Source organism: Sus scrofa, chromosome 1 (assembly GCF_054392235.1).
Source record: "Sus scrofa isolate SSC_HxYL_T2T_F1_AM1 chromosome 1, Sscrofa_HxYL_maternal_Yorkshire_Landrace_v2.0, whole genome shotgun sequence".
Lineage (NCBI taxonomy): Eukaryota > Metazoa > Chordata > Mammalia > Artiodactyla > Suidae > Sus > Sus scrofa.
Genome location: NC_139383.1, coordinates 104,778,700 through 104,797,237, shown reverse-complemented (window position 1 = coordinate 104,797,237; position 18,538 = coordinate 104,778,700). Strand labels below are relative to the sequence as shown.

At 53.6% G+C, this 18,538-nt stretch overlaps 1 protein-coding gene across 1 annotated transcript; it reads right to left on the bottom strand.

Moving 5' to 3' along the window:
- Nucleotides 1-723: 723 nt before the first annotated feature.
- SIGLEC15 (sialic acid binding Ig like lectin 15) lies at nucleotides 724-18,204 on the bottom strand. The gene is made up of 6 exons (XM_003121417.6): nucleotides 17,999-18,204; nucleotides 9,603-9,662; nucleotides 8,839-9,222; nucleotides 7,093-7,473; nucleotides 5,986-6,016; nucleotides 724-3,578 (listed from the first exon to the last, which is right to left on the bottom strand). The coding sequence occupies exons 1-6, from the start codon at nucleotides 18,048-18,050 to the stop codon at nucleotides 3,497-3,499; spliced, it is 990 nt and encodes a 329-aa protein (XP_003121465.4). The 5' UTR covers nucleotides 18,051-18,204; the 3' UTR covers nucleotides 724-3,496.
- Between the last annotated feature and the right edge of the window lie 334 nt (nucleotides 18,205-18,538).

Sequence of the window (18,538 nt, the reverse complement as noted above, 5' to 3'; positions counted from 1 at the left end):
AGAAGGCTTGTAATGGGTAGAGTATATTCTGTGATATTTTACCACAATGGGTGAGGCCTCTAGTTTCAAAGAAGATTTAAAATGTGGGAGGTTAAGAATTGGTGTGGACAGGTGATCCCAGAGCGCTCCAGAGAGCTGAGATCTGAAGTGTGCTTGTGATTCTGGCAGGAAAATTACCCAAAGCCAAACAAAGGCCCTTACGGACTGCGTAACTGGGTGGGGGTGGGGCCCCTCTGAGAGGGCAGCCAAGCTTCCAGGGTGAGCAGTGTGACCCAAGCTATGCCCTGGTCTGCCCTGGGTGCCAGGGAGTTCTTCCTTAGTGTTCACGTTCATTGCATTCAGACATATCTTTTGTTTTTTTTCCTCCTTTTTGGCGGCCCCATAGCATATGCAGTTCCCAGGCCAGGGATCAGATCCGAGCTGCAGTTGCAACCTGCTCCACCGCTGCAGGGCGATGCCAGAGCCTTAACCCACTGTGCCAGGCTGGGGATCGAACCTGCCAGTCACAGGGCCTTTGGGCTGGAGAAACCTTACGGACCAAGAGTTGGAGGTCCCGGGCTGGTTCTGCCTCCAGCCTGGCACTTAGGTCTAACAACCTAAAATTTAGACAACAGGGTCCTACTGTATAGCACAGGGATTGATGTTCAATATCCTATGATGAACTATAATGGAAAAGTATGTATAACTGAGTCCTTTTGCTGTACCGAAGAAATTAATACAACATTGTAAATCAACTATACTTTAATCATTTTTTGGTTTTGTTTCTTGGGCTATGTCTGCAGCATGTGGGATTTCCTGGGCCAGGGATTGAACCCGCACCACAGCAGTAACCAGAGCCATAGCAGTGACAATGCTGGATCCTTAACTCACTGAACCACCATGGAGCGTGAGTTGAGAAAGCTCCCCAGCTATTCCTGATGCAGGTGATCCTCAGAACCCATCAGGGAAATGCTCCTCTGAGAGCTGAGGGTCCAGAGGTGGAAATCCTAGCCCCTGGGTGTCCTGGGTCTGGAGCAGGAGTGGTGGTCTGAGGGGTGAGAGCAGCCATGCTGAGCAGTGCAGGGTGTCCCGACTCCCTCCAGCTGCTCGGCCCTGCTGGGGAGCAGCCTCAGCTCCAGCCTCACCTGCCTCTACCCAGCAGCTCTCATCTGCTTACACGGCATGTTGTGTCCTGCCTCCTGGCCTTTGCTCAGAATGTCCCTTCTACTCAGAATGACTTTTTTCCTTACCTACCAACCTACACCCTCCCCGCTTTGCATGACCAACGTGTACCATCTCCATATCCCCACCTCCAGGAAGCCTTCTGAAGACGGGCTCAGTTGCCCCTCCTTATGTGCTCCCACAGCATCCTCAGAATACTGATGCACTTACATGGTTTCCCGCCACTCACTGGCTGCAAACCCCTAGAGAGTCTTCCTGTGGAATCGTCAGGGCTGTTCTCAGGTGTTTTTCTCCTTCCATGTACAGTGTGGGAGTCCCGCTGCTCAGCCTCTCCAGGGCAGTGGGGCATGTGGCTAGTCCTGGCCACTGAACTATGATCACAAGTGGGAGACCCTCTAGAGCTTTCTTTTCCTCTCCAGCCCAGCAATCCACACTGGAGAGGGTGGATCCCTGGGAGCCTGGGTCCCTAAGTACAGTGAGAAAAGTCCCATGTTGATCTGGGACAAGCATGCAGCTCTGGAGAGAAGAAAGCCTAACTGTTCTCTGCCACTGTGATTTGGGGTTTGTTACTGCAGCACGACCTAGCCCAGCCTGACTGATACACATGCCTGTTCATTTCGATATCCCCAAACACTTGGCCCAACTGCTAGCACAAAATAGGTGAATAAGACATAATTCCTATCCGTTTTTCTTGGCTGTGAAACTGACCTTGAAGACCAGGCAGATGTTCTGACACACCAGCCCTGTGTCCTTTCCTGATGCCCCCGAATATCTCTGTACAAAGAGGCACAAATGCCAACTCCCCTGACCTCTTAACAGCTCAGACAGGCTCCTGGATGAATCCCAAGTTAACTAGGAGCAGCCATCACCCCCTTGCCCTGGCGAAGGCTCAGGTGAGGAGAGGAACCTAGTAACCCACTGCCCTGCTTAATAATTTTTGAAGATCCCTCAGCCTTCAGGCCATCACGTCCCCAGAAACCATCTGAGAGGACACTGAGCTCATTCCAGGTGACTCTAGTTACCACTGCAGCTTCTGGAAAATTCCTGAAGGAAAGAAAGTTCGTTCCCAATGCCTCAAGTCCCCTATCTCTGTGGCCCTTTCCTCTTGCGAGCTCTTCAGGGTCCCAAACACACCTCCTCCCCCTCTCCCTGCCCCCAAAGATGGCAGGAGCTAAAACAATCAAGTGCACTGAAGTGTGAGGACAGAAGGCAGCACCCTGAAGTCAGTCTGGCAGCACTTGAGCAAAAGTGGGGGCATTGCCAGAGCTTTTGGCCTGAGAAAATCCAGGGAAGATGCAGGTGGTCAAAAGTTCAGAGCTAGCGTTCCCTGATGGCCTAACGGTCCAGGATCCAGCATTGTCACTCCTGCGGCTTGGCTCACTGCTGTGGCTTGGGTTTGATCCCTGGCCTGGGGATTTTCGCATGCTGCGGGTGTGGCCAGAAAAAAAGAGTTCAGAGCTGCAGCTGCTTTATCCACAGACACCCAGGCTTGGTTTCCCATCTCCTGGCTTTCGGTCCTTCACAACACTGGATTCCAAATGCTTTGAAGTGATGGGTGTTTCATTTCCTTTTCCCAGATGTCCCAGGGAGGGCAGAGCAGCTGACAGGCAAGAGGTGGAGAGAGGAGACCCCAGGGGGCAGGATACCAGGCGCTTGTCAATTTGATGTTGCTGAGACTCCAGGGTGGCCCGGCCCAGCCCCAGGCTTGCCCTCTGGAATCCTTTCTCCCAGCAAGGCCGGTGTGGGTGCTGCGTTTGTCTAAGGTTGAAGGTCCCAAGGGTGCTCTGCCTGGACGAGCCTTGGGTCTCACTGCTCACGTCTGCAGATGGCTTTGAACTTCCCAGAGTCCCTTCACATCCACTGTTTCCTCAGACCTTCACAGCCCTAAGCCAGATGTCCATGTTCAACCATAGATGAATTGAGATCCAGAGAAGTAAAAAAGGTGCTTTGGTTGACACAGCAAGTTGGTGACAGCCAGGGCAGAGCCTGGGCCACTGGCCTCCTCTGACCAGTGTTCTACCTGCTTTATCTTGATGTTCTAGATAAGAGAAGGTGAGAGGAGCCTTCCGGACATGTGACGCTCAAGCTCATGCTTGCACACACGCACAGAACACACTTTCAAAATGCTGCCTCATTGACAAATATTGCTGGGGCTCTGAGACAGATGTCCAGGTAGGAGGCCTCTGAGCCTCTGAACAGGGTCCTGACCCCCTTGGGGTGTTGCCTGGCTAAGGCTGCCACGAGCCAGGGAGTCAGAGCAGGCAGGCCCCACCAAGCCTCTTGAAGGTCTTCACTCCTCATGGTGACCAGAGGATGCTGATGGCCAAGGGGCTCCTCACGGTAAACACATGGCTGCTGGTGGCCCCCGGGGGCTCATCTGGCTCAAATTTTCATAATTGGACTCCTGTGCCTGGGGCCTGTGGACAGGAGAAAGTTGGCTGATCACTCAAACACGAGGGGGTCCCTGACTGCCCACAGCCCAGGAAGGGGCAGAAATGGGGATGAGATGGGCTTGGGGCTACATCCACCAGGGCCTGGAGAGTAACTGGAGGTTGGAGGCAGGGCAGCAGAAGAACTTTCTGAACTGGCAGGGGACCACCCGGGTGACAGCATCCCAGACCAGAGTGTCTGTCTTCTGGAAGAGATCTCATCTGTGGCTTCAAAAACCACTTTGGGGGAGTTCCCACTGTGGTGATGTCTTGGAAGCACTGGGATGCAGGTTGGATCCCTGGCCCGGGACAGTGGGTTAAGGGTCCAGCATTGTCAAAGCTTAGGTTGCATCTGTAGCTCAGATCTGATCCCTGGTCTGGGAACTCCATACGCCACAGGAGAGCTAACCCCACATCCCAAATCAAAACCAAACCAAAACAACAAGAACCCCAAAACAGGAGTTCCCTTTGTGGCTCAGCAGTTAATAAACCCGACTAGGATCCATGAGGATGTGGGTTTGATCCCTGGTAAGGATCTGCAATTGCCATGAGCTGTGGTGTAGGTCACAGACACATCTTGGATGCCACGTTACTGTGGCTGTGGTGTAGGCTGGCAGCTGTAGCTCCAATTTAGCCCCTAGCCTGGGACCTTCCATATGCCAAGGGTGCAGCCCTAAAAAGCAAAACAAAAAAAGCAAAACAAAACAAAGCCACAAACAAACAAAATATCACCTCTGAGGGCCAGACCTACTGAGTTCCAACAGCTTTCCTGACTCCTGGGCCCTCAAACCTAATGAACACAGTCCTTGAGAGACCCTCACCACTGGCCCCGTCTCTCCTCTCCTCATCTTCAGCTAAGTGGAACCCAGGGTTTTAGCTCCAGACCTACTGGCTCCCACCCTTGCCTGTGCTGCCCTCCCAGTCCTCTGACCAGTACTGCCTCTGTCTGCCCCATCTCCCCACCTCCACTATCATCACCTCCATCCAAGCAGCCAAGCCAGCTGCAGCCTTGGTCAACAGCTCCTCACAGGTCTCCTGGCCCCCACCCCTGTTCACCTGGGGTCACCTGTCTGCTTAAAACCATTCAGTGACTTCCCATCACACTCAGGATAAATCCCACAGCCCTGCCTTCCCCGCCCCTTGCCTGATTCTCCCTGAGCTTTTCTAGGGCCTTCTCCTCCTGGATTGCACCCCCCAATTCTTCCTTATCCATCTGGGCACCCACCTCAGTTCTCCTCAGTGTCCTCGGAAAGAAGATCCTGGTCTAAAGCAGCCACAGCCCAATGGCCTGGGGCTCTACTTCATTGTTCTATTTTTTCCCCCCACAGCTCTTATTTCAGGATCTAAGACCTCTTGTTTGATGTTTTATTAAAATTCTTCATGTGGAGTTCCCATCGTGGCTCAGTGGTTAACGAATCCGACTAGGAACCATGAGATTGCGGGTTCGATCCCTGGCCTTGCTCAGTGGGTTAACGATCCGGTGTTGCCATGAGCTGTGGTATAGGTCGCAGACTCGGCTCAGATCCCGCGTTGCTGTGGCTGTGGTGTAGGCTACAGTTCTGATTAGACCCCTAGCCTGGGAACCTCCATATGCCACAGGAGTGGCCCCAGAAAAGGCAAAAAGACAAAAAAATAAAAATAAAATAAAATTCTTCACGTTACGGTGTGAGTTATCTGAGGTGGGTGATTTTTTTTTTTTTCTCCTGCGGTCTTTTTAGGGCCCCACCCTTAGCATATGGAGGTTCCCAGGCTAGGGGTTGAATCAGAGCTGTAGCCACTGGCCTACGCCACAGCCACAGCAATTCGGGATCTGAGTCACGTCTGTGACCTACACCACAGCTCATGGCAACGCCAGATCCTTAACCTGCTGAGTGAGGCCAGGGATCAAACTCACATCCTCATGGATACTATTTGGGTTCGTTAACCACTGAGCCACGACAGGAACTCCATGAAGTGGGTGATTTTTGCTGTAACTTTAGCTTCCAAAACAGAGCCTGGTACATGGTGGGTGCTCGATAAATATTTGAACATCAGTCAGCTTTCTGATTTAGTTGCCTTGGTGTGGTAGTAAATTAGCAAAGAAGAATTTGCACAGGGGTTTCTGCCATGGCTCAGTGGTTAGTGAACAGTCTGGGAAATAATGCTAGTGTGAGGCCCACAGTCAATACTTGGTACATAGTGGGGAGGGGGAGGGGGAGCAGGTCAGCGTGGCTTGGTCAGGCTTGGTGGACTGAAGGAGAGGGTGTTGGAAGGCTGCAGGGAGGGTCTATACCCTGATCAGGGCTGGGACCCTGGTCCTGGCTCTTTGCCTGTTCTTTCTTCTCATCTCCCAGCCCCCACCCCAGAAACTTGCACCCCTTGGCCGGGCAGGGTGGAGGTGGGGTTGCTCACTTACCAGGGTGGGGTGTCCTGCATGACCGGGTGCTCTGTGTGAGGAACAGAGAGAGAAGGCATGAATTTCCATGGTGCCCTCAAGCCTACAAGCCCTGCCACCCACCCCGCCCCACTGTGGAGAGTGGTCTGAACAGAACAGCTAGCCTGCAGGATGCAAAGTAATGACCTGGAAAGATGATGAGTGACCAAGGAGAGGGAATGAGGAGTGGACCCAACAGGAAGACCTTTTCTGAGGCTCCTGAAACACAGAATTCCTGATGCGTTTGAAGACCCCTCAAGAAAGCCAGTGTGGCCCCAGCAAAGATGGCAGCCAAAGGCAATTGTGACAAATTTTGGATTTCATCCTAGGAGAATCTGAGGTTGCTGCTGCTGACCTGGGTGGTCTGAGAGGCTCTGGGAAGTCCTCTGGGCCACAGAGCAAACTCCCATCCAGTTTTAGCGAGAGTAGAGAGGGGGTGACCATGCTCTCTGAAGACAGCCTCTAGCTCAAGCTCCCACAGTTTGCACATGCTCTTTCCCCTGCTAGGAATACTATTAGCTGATTGTTTTTCCAGCTCACTCCTGCTTCTTGCTTTTGATTTAGCCTCCCCCAACTTGTGCAAAGCCTTCCCTCCTGGCCTCTGTCCAGATGCCCCACGAGTAAGGCTCACATACTCTGGGCTTCTGCAGTACTTGGGCCCACAGGACTCCTCCCCTGCAGACAGCAATTATCTACTTACTCTTCAGCAAACCATTCAAGGGCGGGGAACATTCACCTGTGTATTCCCAGCACCTGTGCAGCACGGAGTAGGTGCTCAGAATGCTTGTTGTACCATAATGGAAAGCCTGTGTGTGGTCAGAGCCCTTAGGGATGGGCTCCAGAGCTGTCTGGGTCACTATCTCTGTAACTCTAGGCTAGAAGCTAGTTCCCGAATCTCTTTGTCCTCAGCTTCCTAATTGGGAAGTGGTTTCACGCTGGCTCCCACCTCCTGGGCTTGATGCAGGGAGAGGAAAGTGAGATGACGCACGGGTGCATACAAGACGTTTTCCTTGTGTTAGTCCAGGTGGTCAGCCTGGAGGAGAGCCCCACCCTCCCCTCGAACCCACCCTGGCCCGGGGCGCAACTCACCCAGGCGGCGGCCGGCGGCGGCGCGGGCGGCCAGGACGCAGAGCAGCAGCAGCGCTTTGAGGCCGAGCGCGCCCAGCGGGAGGGCGATCGCCGAGGCCCCTGAGGCACCGCGGAAGCGGAACAAGTAGACACTGGCTTCGGCGCGGCCCAGGCTGTTGGAGGCCGTGCACGTGTAGCGGCCGTCGTGGGTCAGTGCAGGCAGCTCGGCGGTCACTTGGTGGCCGTGATCTTCACCTGGGCCCGACAGGACGGCCGAGCCATTGCCCAGGGCCGGGCCGGACCAGGAGAGAGTGGGCGGCGGCTCCCCTTCGGCGGTGCAGAGCGCATGGAAAGCGTGCGATGGCCCTGGCAGCACAGAGATGTTGACGATCCGCGGGGCCGCTGCGGGCGGTGTTCGAGGGGGACGACGGGGACGAGGGGGATAAGGGGGGACGGGGGAGAGAGCAAAGAGCGGTCAGAGCAGCGACGAGCAACGGGAAGGGCAAAGGCATGGGCAGCCGTTCCAGTCCCCTAGGGGGAGAACTGGAGGAGGGAGCTGGGGTGGGATAGGGAGAGAGAAAAAAAAAAAAAAAAGGCGCTCCGGTGCCAGGCTGCCTCGGTCCCAGTACAGGTGTGGCCTTAGGCAAGTTATTCTGCCGCTCTGTGCCTCAGTCTCTCCATGAGTAAAACAGGGATCACTTACCTTACAGGGCTGTTGAGATTTGACAAGTTAATGCCTGTGGGTGCTAAAGTGATCACTCAACGTTGTTCTTGTGGTAGCACAGATTGAGGGCAGTCTGCTGGAGTGATTTCAAGGGCACCTCCCCACACCCCACTCCCAGACAGCCTCCCCAACATCTGGAGTTGAAAGGGATTCATTTCATCAGTGGACTGTGGGGCTGAGGTTGACCGTGCCAGGAGCCTGGAATGCACTCAGAGAGGCGTCCCAGGCCGGCCCAAGAGCACATGGGAGGTTCTTGACAGGGCCAGACTCAACCCAGAACTCCTGGGCCCTCCACAAGGGATCTGGGATTATTTATTTATTGTCTTTTTAGGACCACATCCTGCAACCACAGTATATGGAAGTTCCCAGGCTAGGGGTCCAACAGGAGCTGCAGCTGCCAGCCTACACCATAGCCACAATAACGCAGGATTCTAGTGGATTGTGTGACCTACATCGCTGCTCAGGGCGAGGCTAGATCCTTAACCCATTGAGCGAGGCCAGGGTACGAACCTGTGTCCTCGTGGATACAGTCAGGTTCCTTACCGCTGAGCCACAGCGGAAATTGCAGGATCTGGGTTTATTTTTTTATTTTAAAGCCCCTTCGGACATTCCAATGCGTAGCCAGTGTTAAGAGGCAACACTCCAGGATCCTGGTTCCCACATATTTATGCCAAAGGTCTAGCGAAGTGCTGGGAACGTGGTGCGCACCCCCTTTCAGGGCACAAAGACCATCGCAGTCCTTGCTGTGTTTAAAACGATCGTTCCTCGTGCCTCCCGCCCCCCGCGTCCCAAGTCTGATAGCTTCTGGGGCACATTCCCTCTCTACCAGCTTTATTGCAATGCGCAGCCCGGGCCCCACCCAGCCCTTCCTGGGGCCAGGATTGGGCATTTTTAACAAGTTCCCGGATGGCGCGTAGCCATCTCTAGGTCCAGAAGAAAGGGTGGGCCGGTTGTACCCCTTGCGATCCCAGCACAGAGCCCGCACCGAGAGAGGCCTCGGACACCGCGGGAAGGCGCGGAGTCGGGGAGAGCGCCGCGCTTACCCGTCACGCGGAGCCAGACGCCGTGGCGGCTTTCATAGCGGTCGTGGACGTCGCCGGCGAACTCGACGCGGCAGAAGTAGCGCCCGTCGTCGGCCAGCGCGAGGCGCTCCACGCGCAGCGACAGGTCGTTGCGGCGCGGGTTGCCAAGCAGCCGGAAGCGGCTGTGCAGGCTGAGCTCAGTCTGGCAGAGCTCGCTGCCCCGCGCCGCCGCGCACCGGAACACCTGCGGGCCAGCGTACGGCTCGCCCGTGCGCCAGATGGCAGTGAGCGGCCCGTCGTAGTGGCGGTGCGGATGAGTGAAGGTGCAGGGCAGCACGGCCGCCTCACCGGCCGCCGCGCTCACTTCCGCCGGTACCTGCATGGACCAGCGCTGCGCCGGCGCACCTGTGGGCGGGTGGACAGGCGGCGAAGAGATGGGGGTCTGTCAATTCTGCCCGTATCCCGGGAGGAGCTAGAAACCCCAGGACTTAGGAAGCACGCTCCCTCCCCTCGGGGGTAGGGGGAGTCTGGAAATCCATTTCAGGACAGGAGAGACATCTCCCCGGGGGACTTAACTCTCAAGACTTTGCAAGAGCTTGGACCCTCCCTCTACTTCTCTGGGAGTATTTGCCTCCCTCGAGGCTGTCCCACCTCAGCTACAGGTTCAGTGACCCCAGCCTCTTCCCCATCAAAACCTGCCCTGCTGCAGAAACGCCCTGCGATCCTGTGGGCATACAGTCCCAAAACCTCTCCCCCGCACTGGTGATAATAATAAAAGCACTTACTGTGCACCTCTGTGTTGAGCAAGTTCCCAGTAGTGTCTCTTTCAGTTTCCACAAATGATCCTAGAGGTAAGCAGAGTTATCCTTAGGTTACATGTGAAAAAACTGAGGCGCAGAGAGGTTGAGTAACGGCTTAAGGTCACACAGCTAGGATGAGGCAAAACTGACATTCAAGCTCAGGACTGCCTGATTCTGCAGTGGCACGCTAGTGCACTAAGGGCATGGAACTTTGGGACTTATCCAAGGAGACTAATACTCCCATTTACAGAGGGGAAACTGGAGCGTTGGGAGGGGGCAGTATGTTTTGCATCCAATGAGTTGGTAAATGAGATGTCTCTACAATCCAGGTCAACCCAAATGGGCTTCCCAGTGTTCAGACAGGGAGCTGAGAGACTAAGAGGGGTGGGCTGCTATGGTGCCTCCTTGCTTTGCACAAGTGCCCCTGGGTTCAAGTTTCTTCATTTCCTTTTTTTTTTTTTTTTTTTTTTTTTTCCTTTTTAGGGCCGCACCAGCAACATATGGAGGGTCCCAGGCTAGGGGTTGAAACGCTGCTGGCCAATGCCACAGGCACAGCAACATAGGATCCTTAACAAGGGTCAAAGCAAGGGCAGGGATCAAACCTGCGTCTTCATGGATGCTAGTCAGATTCGTTAAAGGCTGAACTATGGCAGGAACTCCCTTCACCTCCTATTCTGTGAGCCTCTGAAATATGGTTGAGCTAAGGTCTGGAAGCTGCACTCTGTCCCCAGCTTATGGAGAGCTGGAAAGCCACTGCCTGTGTTGTTGCATATGTGTGTTGCTTTGGGGGAGGGGTGGACAGGATGGGAGGGGGTGGGTGGATGGGAGTCAGTGCTGGGAGGATCAGGTCAGGGGTGTGCCTCCTCAAGGAGAGGGGCATAGAAGAGGGCAGGCTTTGCATCTATCTAGTGCCCGGGTGCAGTTCATGAAAGGGATCTTTACAGGGAATAATATAGCAGCCCTTATATTGCCAAAGGGCTTTGCAATTTACCCAGTTCTTTCACATAACCCTTAAAACAGCCTGGGGGTGAAGGCAGAGCAGATATTGTCATAGATGAGGAAATGAAGGCCCAGAGTCACACAGGCAGAAGGTGGGGGAAATCCAGCTTTTCTGACTCCAAGTCCAGGGCTCTTTGCTTTATGGGGAAACTCCGACTCATCCTTCAGCCCACAGCTGGCAGACCATCCTCTGGGGGACCTATGCCATCTGTGAATAATCTACGTGTCAGGACATTTCTCCTGCTCAGAGCCAAGGTCTCCTGCCCCCCTACCCCCACCCTGACAGCCATCACTCTTTGGAGGGTTCCCATCCCCTCCCCATGATGGCCCTTCTGGGATCCCATTGTGGCTATCTTGGACCCGGCAAGCCTTTCCTTCTGTTGGCACAAGTGTCAAGAGACACTTGTACAAAGCAAGGAGGCAGCATAACAGCCCATCCCTCTTGGGCCTCGGACCTTCTCTGGAGGGCCCAGTCCTTCACCCACCTCTCTCCATGCTCACCACCCACTTGGTTCTCTCCCTGTAGTGTGATGTCCTGACCTCAGGGGCCCCAGGGATGCCATGCCGGCTGTGCTGGGCCAGGCAGTGTGCAATATGAATATGTTGGGTTGTATGAGTTGTGCCTCATATGAAACCTCACTTTGGGATTGCACTGAGTTGGTAATGAAACAAAACCACAAGGTCGTTTGTTTATTTTGTTTTCACACAACCTGCTTCTAAGCCAAATCTTCTTTCTTCTGGGTAAGTGGAATTAGGCTTTGGAATCAAGCAGGGGACTTGACATTTACCCCTAGTAGAGGCTTGTTTGCTCAGTCGTTAATAAGCAAAGGGCCTCGTTCCAAACTTGAGAAACTCTTTTTGAAGATTTTGCTGGTTCTGTCAGTACTTCTGGCTGCAGAAAACTTCTCCCAGTCTTGAGGCTTAGTCCCTGCATTCCCACCCCCTGTGACCTCAGCCTCCTCCAACCACCTGATGCCTCACAGGCATCAAGGAACCAGGCGCTTGTTCCTTAGGGATTATTTGCTGTTGCATTCATTGGCTGGTGACCGCTGATGGTACCCCTCCCCACTCCAAGCCAGGCACTGAGGCGGGGGTTGCCAGGAGCAACAGAATAGCTTATCAGCCTATTGGAGCTCACAGACCTATGAGCAGGTAGTTATGCTCTGCCTTGCCAGGTGCTTTAATGAGGGACAGTGACAATGTTCCCTCTGTCTGAATGTGGTCCTCGGCCCCTTTCACTCACCAGCTCCCTCCTAGTCATCTGCAGACTTCTGCTGAGTCATCCTATAGTGGGAAGGCATTTTTGAGCCCCAAGTTTGGGTCTGGCGCCCCTTCCCATGCCCCAGGGCTGGCAGAGATATTTCCTCTGTATGGGCATTGCCCGTTCAACTGTGTGTCTTGTCCAGGCAGCCAGAAGCTCTGGGAGGGCAGGGACCATGAATGGGGGGTCATATTTGTGCGGCATGTGTCTGCCCCATAGTAGTGGATGTTGAATTGAATTGCCCTCTGTGAGAGAGGAGAAGGGAGGCTGGCCAGGATGGTGGGAGGAAGTGGGTAGGGGCCAGGGGAAGAGGCTCCGGGACACTAGGCAGGCAGGAGTTGATTGGTGGCCCCCGTGAGAGAGAAGCTGCCACATCCACAGAGCCTTGAGAAAGGAGTGAGATTTTGCTAAGCCCTGAGGAAGAGAAGGCAACTTCTGGGCAAAAGGCAAAGCTGGGGCACGGACATCAGCATAGAGGTACAGGATGTGACAGAATAAGGGGGCAGAGCAGAAGGTGCTTTGGGGGCTTGTTGGGCGACACTCCTAATTGTATTCCATATGCACCACAATGCATGGGGTGCTGTCATTAGCCCCCTTTTTGAGAGCCCAAGGGACTTGGCAAGGTCATTTGGCCAACTGGAAGCAGAGCCAAGGCTTCCATCTTGCTGGGGCATGTCCTGGCCTTGTCCCTGGACTCTGTGCTGCTAGAGGATGACAGCATTGTTTGGGAACATCCTGGCATGTGGTACAAATCACAGGCTGGGGCTACTCCCTCCGTGGCTGGGTTTTGCTCTAGGAGCAGAGAGGGCACACAGAGGCCCTTTCACCAAGTGTGACAGTCTTGGCTCCCGTTTGGGGGAGATTTGTGTTTCCTGTTTACCTGCTGGATGGTGTTCCAAGAGGCGGGCACCTGGACTCACCTTCACACAGAGACCTTTGGATGTGTCCACCCAGGGGACTTGAGGTGAGGGTGGGAGGGCCCACAGGAATTGCTCAGGGAACAAATGCATTTGCTTTGGCGGGAATCCAAGCGCCCCAGCCTTCTGTAATATTACCATTCCCTCTGGCAGCTCCACATGTCTTTTAGGACGGGGCAGGGGCGGCTCCTGAACTGGAACCAAAGTCCCAGGTCTTTGTAGGGTCTCCACTCTCCCTGCCTCTCATCTGTCTGTCAACCTCCGGGGGTCAACAGGGGGCCCACCTTCTTCCCATTGTCCAAAAGGCCTCCCTTCAGTGGTGGGCCACTCAGTGCAATGAAGAGCATTTCAGCTTTGGCACAGCTGGATGTGGGTGACAATGTCACTTGTATCAAGCACCCAATGTGTCACTTGGAACTGTTTTAGGCTTATTCATGTAAAGGGAGATCTTTGGTTGAGTTTCTTTCTTCTTTTCTTTCTTTTTCTTTCTTTCTTTCTTTCTTTCTTTCTTTCTCTCTCTCTCTTTCCTTCCTTCTTTCCTTCCTTCCTTCCTTCCTTCCTTCCTTCCTTCCTTTCCTTTCCTTTCCTTTCCTTTCCTTTCTTTCTTTCCTTTCCTTTCCTTTCCTTTCCTTTCCTTTCCTTTCCTTTCCTTTCCTTTCTTTCTTTCCTTTTTTCATCTTTTTAGGACTACACCCATGGCATTTGGAAGTTCCCAGGCTAGGGGTCGAATCTGAGCTGCAGCTGCTGGCCTACATCACAGCCACAGCAACGCCAGATCCAAGCCGCATCTGCGACTTACACCACAGCTCATGGCAACGCTAGATCCTTAACCCACTGAGCAAGGCCAGGGATAGAACCTGCATCCTCATGGTTCCTAGTCGGACTTGTTAACCACTATGCCATGACGGGAACTCCCCAGTCGAATTCTTAACCCACTGAGCCACAACAGGAGCTCCTGGGGGAGTTTCTTAATGTCCCAGGTCTGAGGGTCCTCTGCTGTAAAATGGGGGACACAGTCCTTTCCTCCTAGGCTTGAGGATGGAATAAAGTCACATGTGTAGGCCACCTGCACAGTGCTCACACTCAGCAGATGCTCAGTGTTGTCATCTCCCTCCTACACTAGTCCTGCAAAGAGAGTGGACTGGAGGTGATGCAGTGGTGGGGGGGGGGGTCAGACATTGAAACGAAGGCCAACTCAAGGTGATGCAGTGGGGCAGGGCAGGGGGGCGGGTGCCAGGACTTTGCTATCAGACACCACACCATCTCTGGTTCAACCTGGCACATTAGACCCTGCGTCAAGCAATAAGGCGGGCCTTGTCCTTAACTCACCTGAAAGCTAGTTTCTGATTCATGTCTTATTCACTCAGTAGATGTTTACAGAGGGTCTGTCACATGCTGGGCACTGTATGGGGTGTTGGGGATATAGTTAAAATGACAGTCAGTGGCCTGCTCATGTGTTTACAGCCTGGCCATTGCTCAGCCACTGTTGGTTATTCATTTGTACACGATTCTAACAAGTTTGTTTACTTAGCTTTGCAGCCTAGGGAAATGCATATTGAAAAGCTAAAAAGTGTCTTCAGTTTGTAGGTCCATTGAAAGCACCAGAAGACAATGACTGGCATTCGGTCTGGGAGGAAGGTTCAGAAAAACAATGAGACGACTCAGGATCGAAACGATCAAAGTGCAGCATAGAGGGGAACTTTTGGAGGAGAAGTAAACACAGAGGGCCACAAAGCATCACGATGCTGCTGCAGGCTAGTGAAACAGAAGCTCTCAGTGATGACCTGAGTTACAACGAGAGGCACGCCCTTCAGATAGGGGTCTCAGGGTCCATGTGGGGCTGTGGTCCTGGCTAGACTGGCCCTGACTTTGTGATCTTAGGTGAATCCCCACAGCTCTCTGGCTTCAAGTTGTCCTTCCTTTCCCTCTGGCCTTTGCCTCTCTATCTCCTGGTCGTGGAGCTGGACCCGCTGGCTCACCTGAGCTCACAGAGCCACAGGCAGAGCCTGCTCGGGGCCAGTGTCCGCCTCAGGGGACCACTCCTGGGAGTTCTGATTCAACCTATCCGTGCCCAGGATCCCAGCTCCCTGCACACCTCTTCCTCCTGCACAGGGACTTCCGAGTCCCATCTGCTGGCCACAGTAGCCACAGTAGCAGAAGTACGCCGGCTCATTCAATCCTCATTTCCTCCTATACCCAGTTTTCCTTGACCTTTTTCCACAGCCCAAATAAGCCCCCTACATTATTGGGTGATGGCTGCGGTTTGTCTTGCCTTTGCAGCTGGTTTTTCTGCCCTGGTTCAAAGCAAGTAGCATAAGGTCCTCTGAGCTCCACACTTTGTCCCAGGCTCACCACCCATGGCACTAGGCTGGGGTGGCACTCAGGAGACTCCAGGTCACATCCAGCTCTGACACCCAGCAAAGTCACTTCCTTGAGTTTCCCTAAATCAAGGACAAGGGTCCTCATGTTGCAGGGTTGTGGTGAGGAGTCAGTGAGCCACCCGTCAAAGGCCTGACATGGATAGTCCTCGAGGATGACAGCTACTGTGATTGCTGTACCATCTGATCAGAGATTTGGGGACCACCTGAAGTCTTATCCAAGGTCACCAAGTAGCCAGAGCTCCCAGACTACTGTTCTTTCCACCACTCGTTCCCTGATCTTTCCTGATTTTTAAAAGCAGATCTGGGGGAAGCCAGAAGGGAAAGATGTGGGAGAGTGTGTGGCCTCTGGGAGACAAGGGGCTGCCCCAGGGCTCTGGGTGCTGGGTGCTGGGGTGGGAGGATGGTGCTGGCATGAGGGAGTAGGCATAGAAAATGGAAGCGGGGGGGGGTCTCCTGGATGAATTCTTCCCCCTTCCCTTTTTCCAAGGGCCAGCCCTGAGCCCCGTGCTCAAAGTGGACAAGGACAGGACAGTGACCTGCAGCCCCTCTGGCTCCAGCTTCTTGTCCAGGTCCGTTGCCACCAGGCAGGACTCCCAGATAAGAGGTTTCGGGAAGGGGAATGCTGCTCACCCTAGTTCACGACCTCTTGGCCTCAGTGGTGAACGACTGCCAGCCAGCATGGGAAGAGGGATCCCACCAGAGCCAGCTGCCATAGTGCCTGCGTGTGCTCCGCCTCCCTGAGGATTCATGATGTGGAACTGGAGCATTTGTGCGGTTTGGGGTTTGTACTTGAACATGTGACTGCTCATGCTTCCTCTAAGTCTTTTTGTCTTTTACTGATTCATAGCCGCTGACCCTTAGCAGGAGAGAAAAACAAAACAAAACAAAAAAAACCAAAAACCCCAAATCCAAACAAAACCCCCCAAACCTGACATCCCTTGAAGCCATGTGACTTCAGGAACATTTCACTGCTGAGTGACAGAACTGTGCTGGGCACTTCCACCCATGATCTAATTGGCCTCACAGCACCTCACAAGTTGGCTGGCACCCCATTTTAACTGAGGCTCAGAGAAGTTAGGCAAACTGCTTTGCGAGATCCACACAGCTAGTGAAGAGTGGAGCCAGGATTTACAGCATTGTCTGAGTTACTCATGTCCTGATCTACCCTTCTCTCTGCTCCATATGTGGGCAGGTCACCTCCTGTAACCCTACCCTCTACAGGGGACCCAGCCCTAAATCATGCAGAAAGACAGCTGAGTTAGGTCAACTTGGGAAAGAAAGTTGTGCCCCATCAGCCCCCAACACAAGGTTCTGTGGGTGAGACAGTGGGCAGCCTGGGGTTGGGAGGTGGTGGTGGTCCAGCCTGGAGCCACACACCCTCAAGTTCAAGCCCCAGCTTCACCACCCATCGAACCTCTCTGCGCCTCTTCTCTGTGGAAAGGGAATATAATAGTTCCTTTGTTATAGGATGATGATGAATTACTAACTAAAGTACCCAGTACTTAGCAAGAGCTATTTAGGCTTGTGCTGTTACTATGCAAACCTGCCCCTAACAGGACTCTGCTCCATGTAGAAGCCTAGAGAGGAAGGACTCAGGGCCTGAGGAGTGGGAATTTATAATCTAGTCATGGAGACAGGACTCCACCCAAGGACTGGCTAACTGCTCAGAACACAACAGTATTGGTATTGGTGCTGTCACCATGTGACTCGGGTGACAGCCGTGGGCTGTGAATATGGAGGCCTGGACACTGAGTCCAGGAGCACTGTCACCAGAGGGGCATCTCAGGCTGGAGTCCAGAAGAGGACTGGGACCTGGAGAGACGGGCTTATGAGGATGGCCTTTGTCATTTATTCCAGGGGCCCTTCACCTGCATTGTGCATTAGAATCACCCAAGAAGATGGGTGAAAATGTGGATTCTTGGGCCCTACCCCTGACGTAGTCTCATTCTGTAGGAGCCGAAGGACTTTTTTCTTCTTTTTTCCTTTTAGGGCCACGCCTGCAGCATATGGAAGTTTGCCATAGCCACAACCATAACAGTGCTGGATCCAAGCTACATCTCTGACCTTTGCCGCAGCTTGTGGCAACACCCAATCGGATCCTTAACCAACTGAGCAAAGCCAGGGATCAAACCCTCATCCTCAGGGATACTATGTCAGTTTCTTAACCCACTGAGCCTCGGTGGGAATTCCTGGAGGATCTGCATTTTAGCAAATGCCTGCCTCCCCTGGGATTCTGGCGCAGATGGCCCAGGACGACCATTTGAGAAACACTATTCCCAGGGACATCAACTCCTTGAGCTAAAGTGACTGACAACATTGTTACCTAAGGCTGCCACAATGAGTTCCCACTCCCTCTTGGGGTGCCTGCTGGGGGCTCAGGATTCCCTCTATCACTTGCGGTGTTCCCCACCTCTACTCCAAACAGCCACGTGCCCTCCCCTCACTTTCCCCCGGCTGTGCCCATTAATCAAGATGCAAAGCAACACCTACAGTCTGTCAGAGCCTTCATGGTCTTCCGCAGAACTGGCCCGTTATCCTGCTGGATCCTCACAGCAGAGTAGGGCAGGTGGCCTTTCTGCAGGTGGACACACTGAGGCCCAGAGATGTCCGGGCACTGTGTCAAGTCACCAGGAACCCAAGGCAAAGCCTGAACTTGAACTTCTGGTTTCTGTCTCCACAGTCCCAAAGCACAGCCCTTCCTTCTCCACAGGCCCAGAGACTCAGGCAATCTGGCTGCCCTGCTCGCAAGAAGACTGTACCTAAGCGTTTGCGAGCATCTATTCTGTTCCAAGCATGGGCCAGAGAGAAGAGTGGCAAACTCACCCATCAGAACGATGCATACCAGACAGGCCAGGAGCTGGAAGGACCTTTCCATGCTGTGAGGTCTGGAGATCCCAGGCCAGCCCTGTACTTGGCCTGGCCTCCAGTGAGCACCCTCCTTGGCGTGGGTGTGGGGGAAGGAAGGTGGGAGGGGGTGAGTGGTATGCCTAGGTCTGCGCCCTTGCTGGGCTCTGCAGATTCTAGGGGAACTGGACAGAGGCAGCCAGGCGGTCCCAAGTGTGATTAGATGAGACCCGTGGGGTTTAGTCATGTGGAAAACCAAGAGGGGAACCACTCGGATGATTTTCCAGGACTAGAAACAGAGAAGTGGATGGGGAAGACGCAGAACCCTTCTTGTGGTTGCTGGTCCTTTTGAAAATCTGCTATTATGCTTCCTTCTCTCACTCCCTCCTTCTTTCTTTCCTCCCCTCTCTCTTTTCCATTCAACATTTTTAGTGTGGCAGGATGGGTTTCCATTTTGATGAAGCTATTTTACTGTGGCCATATAGACTTTGAAGTGGTGGTTATTGATGGAAGAAAAAT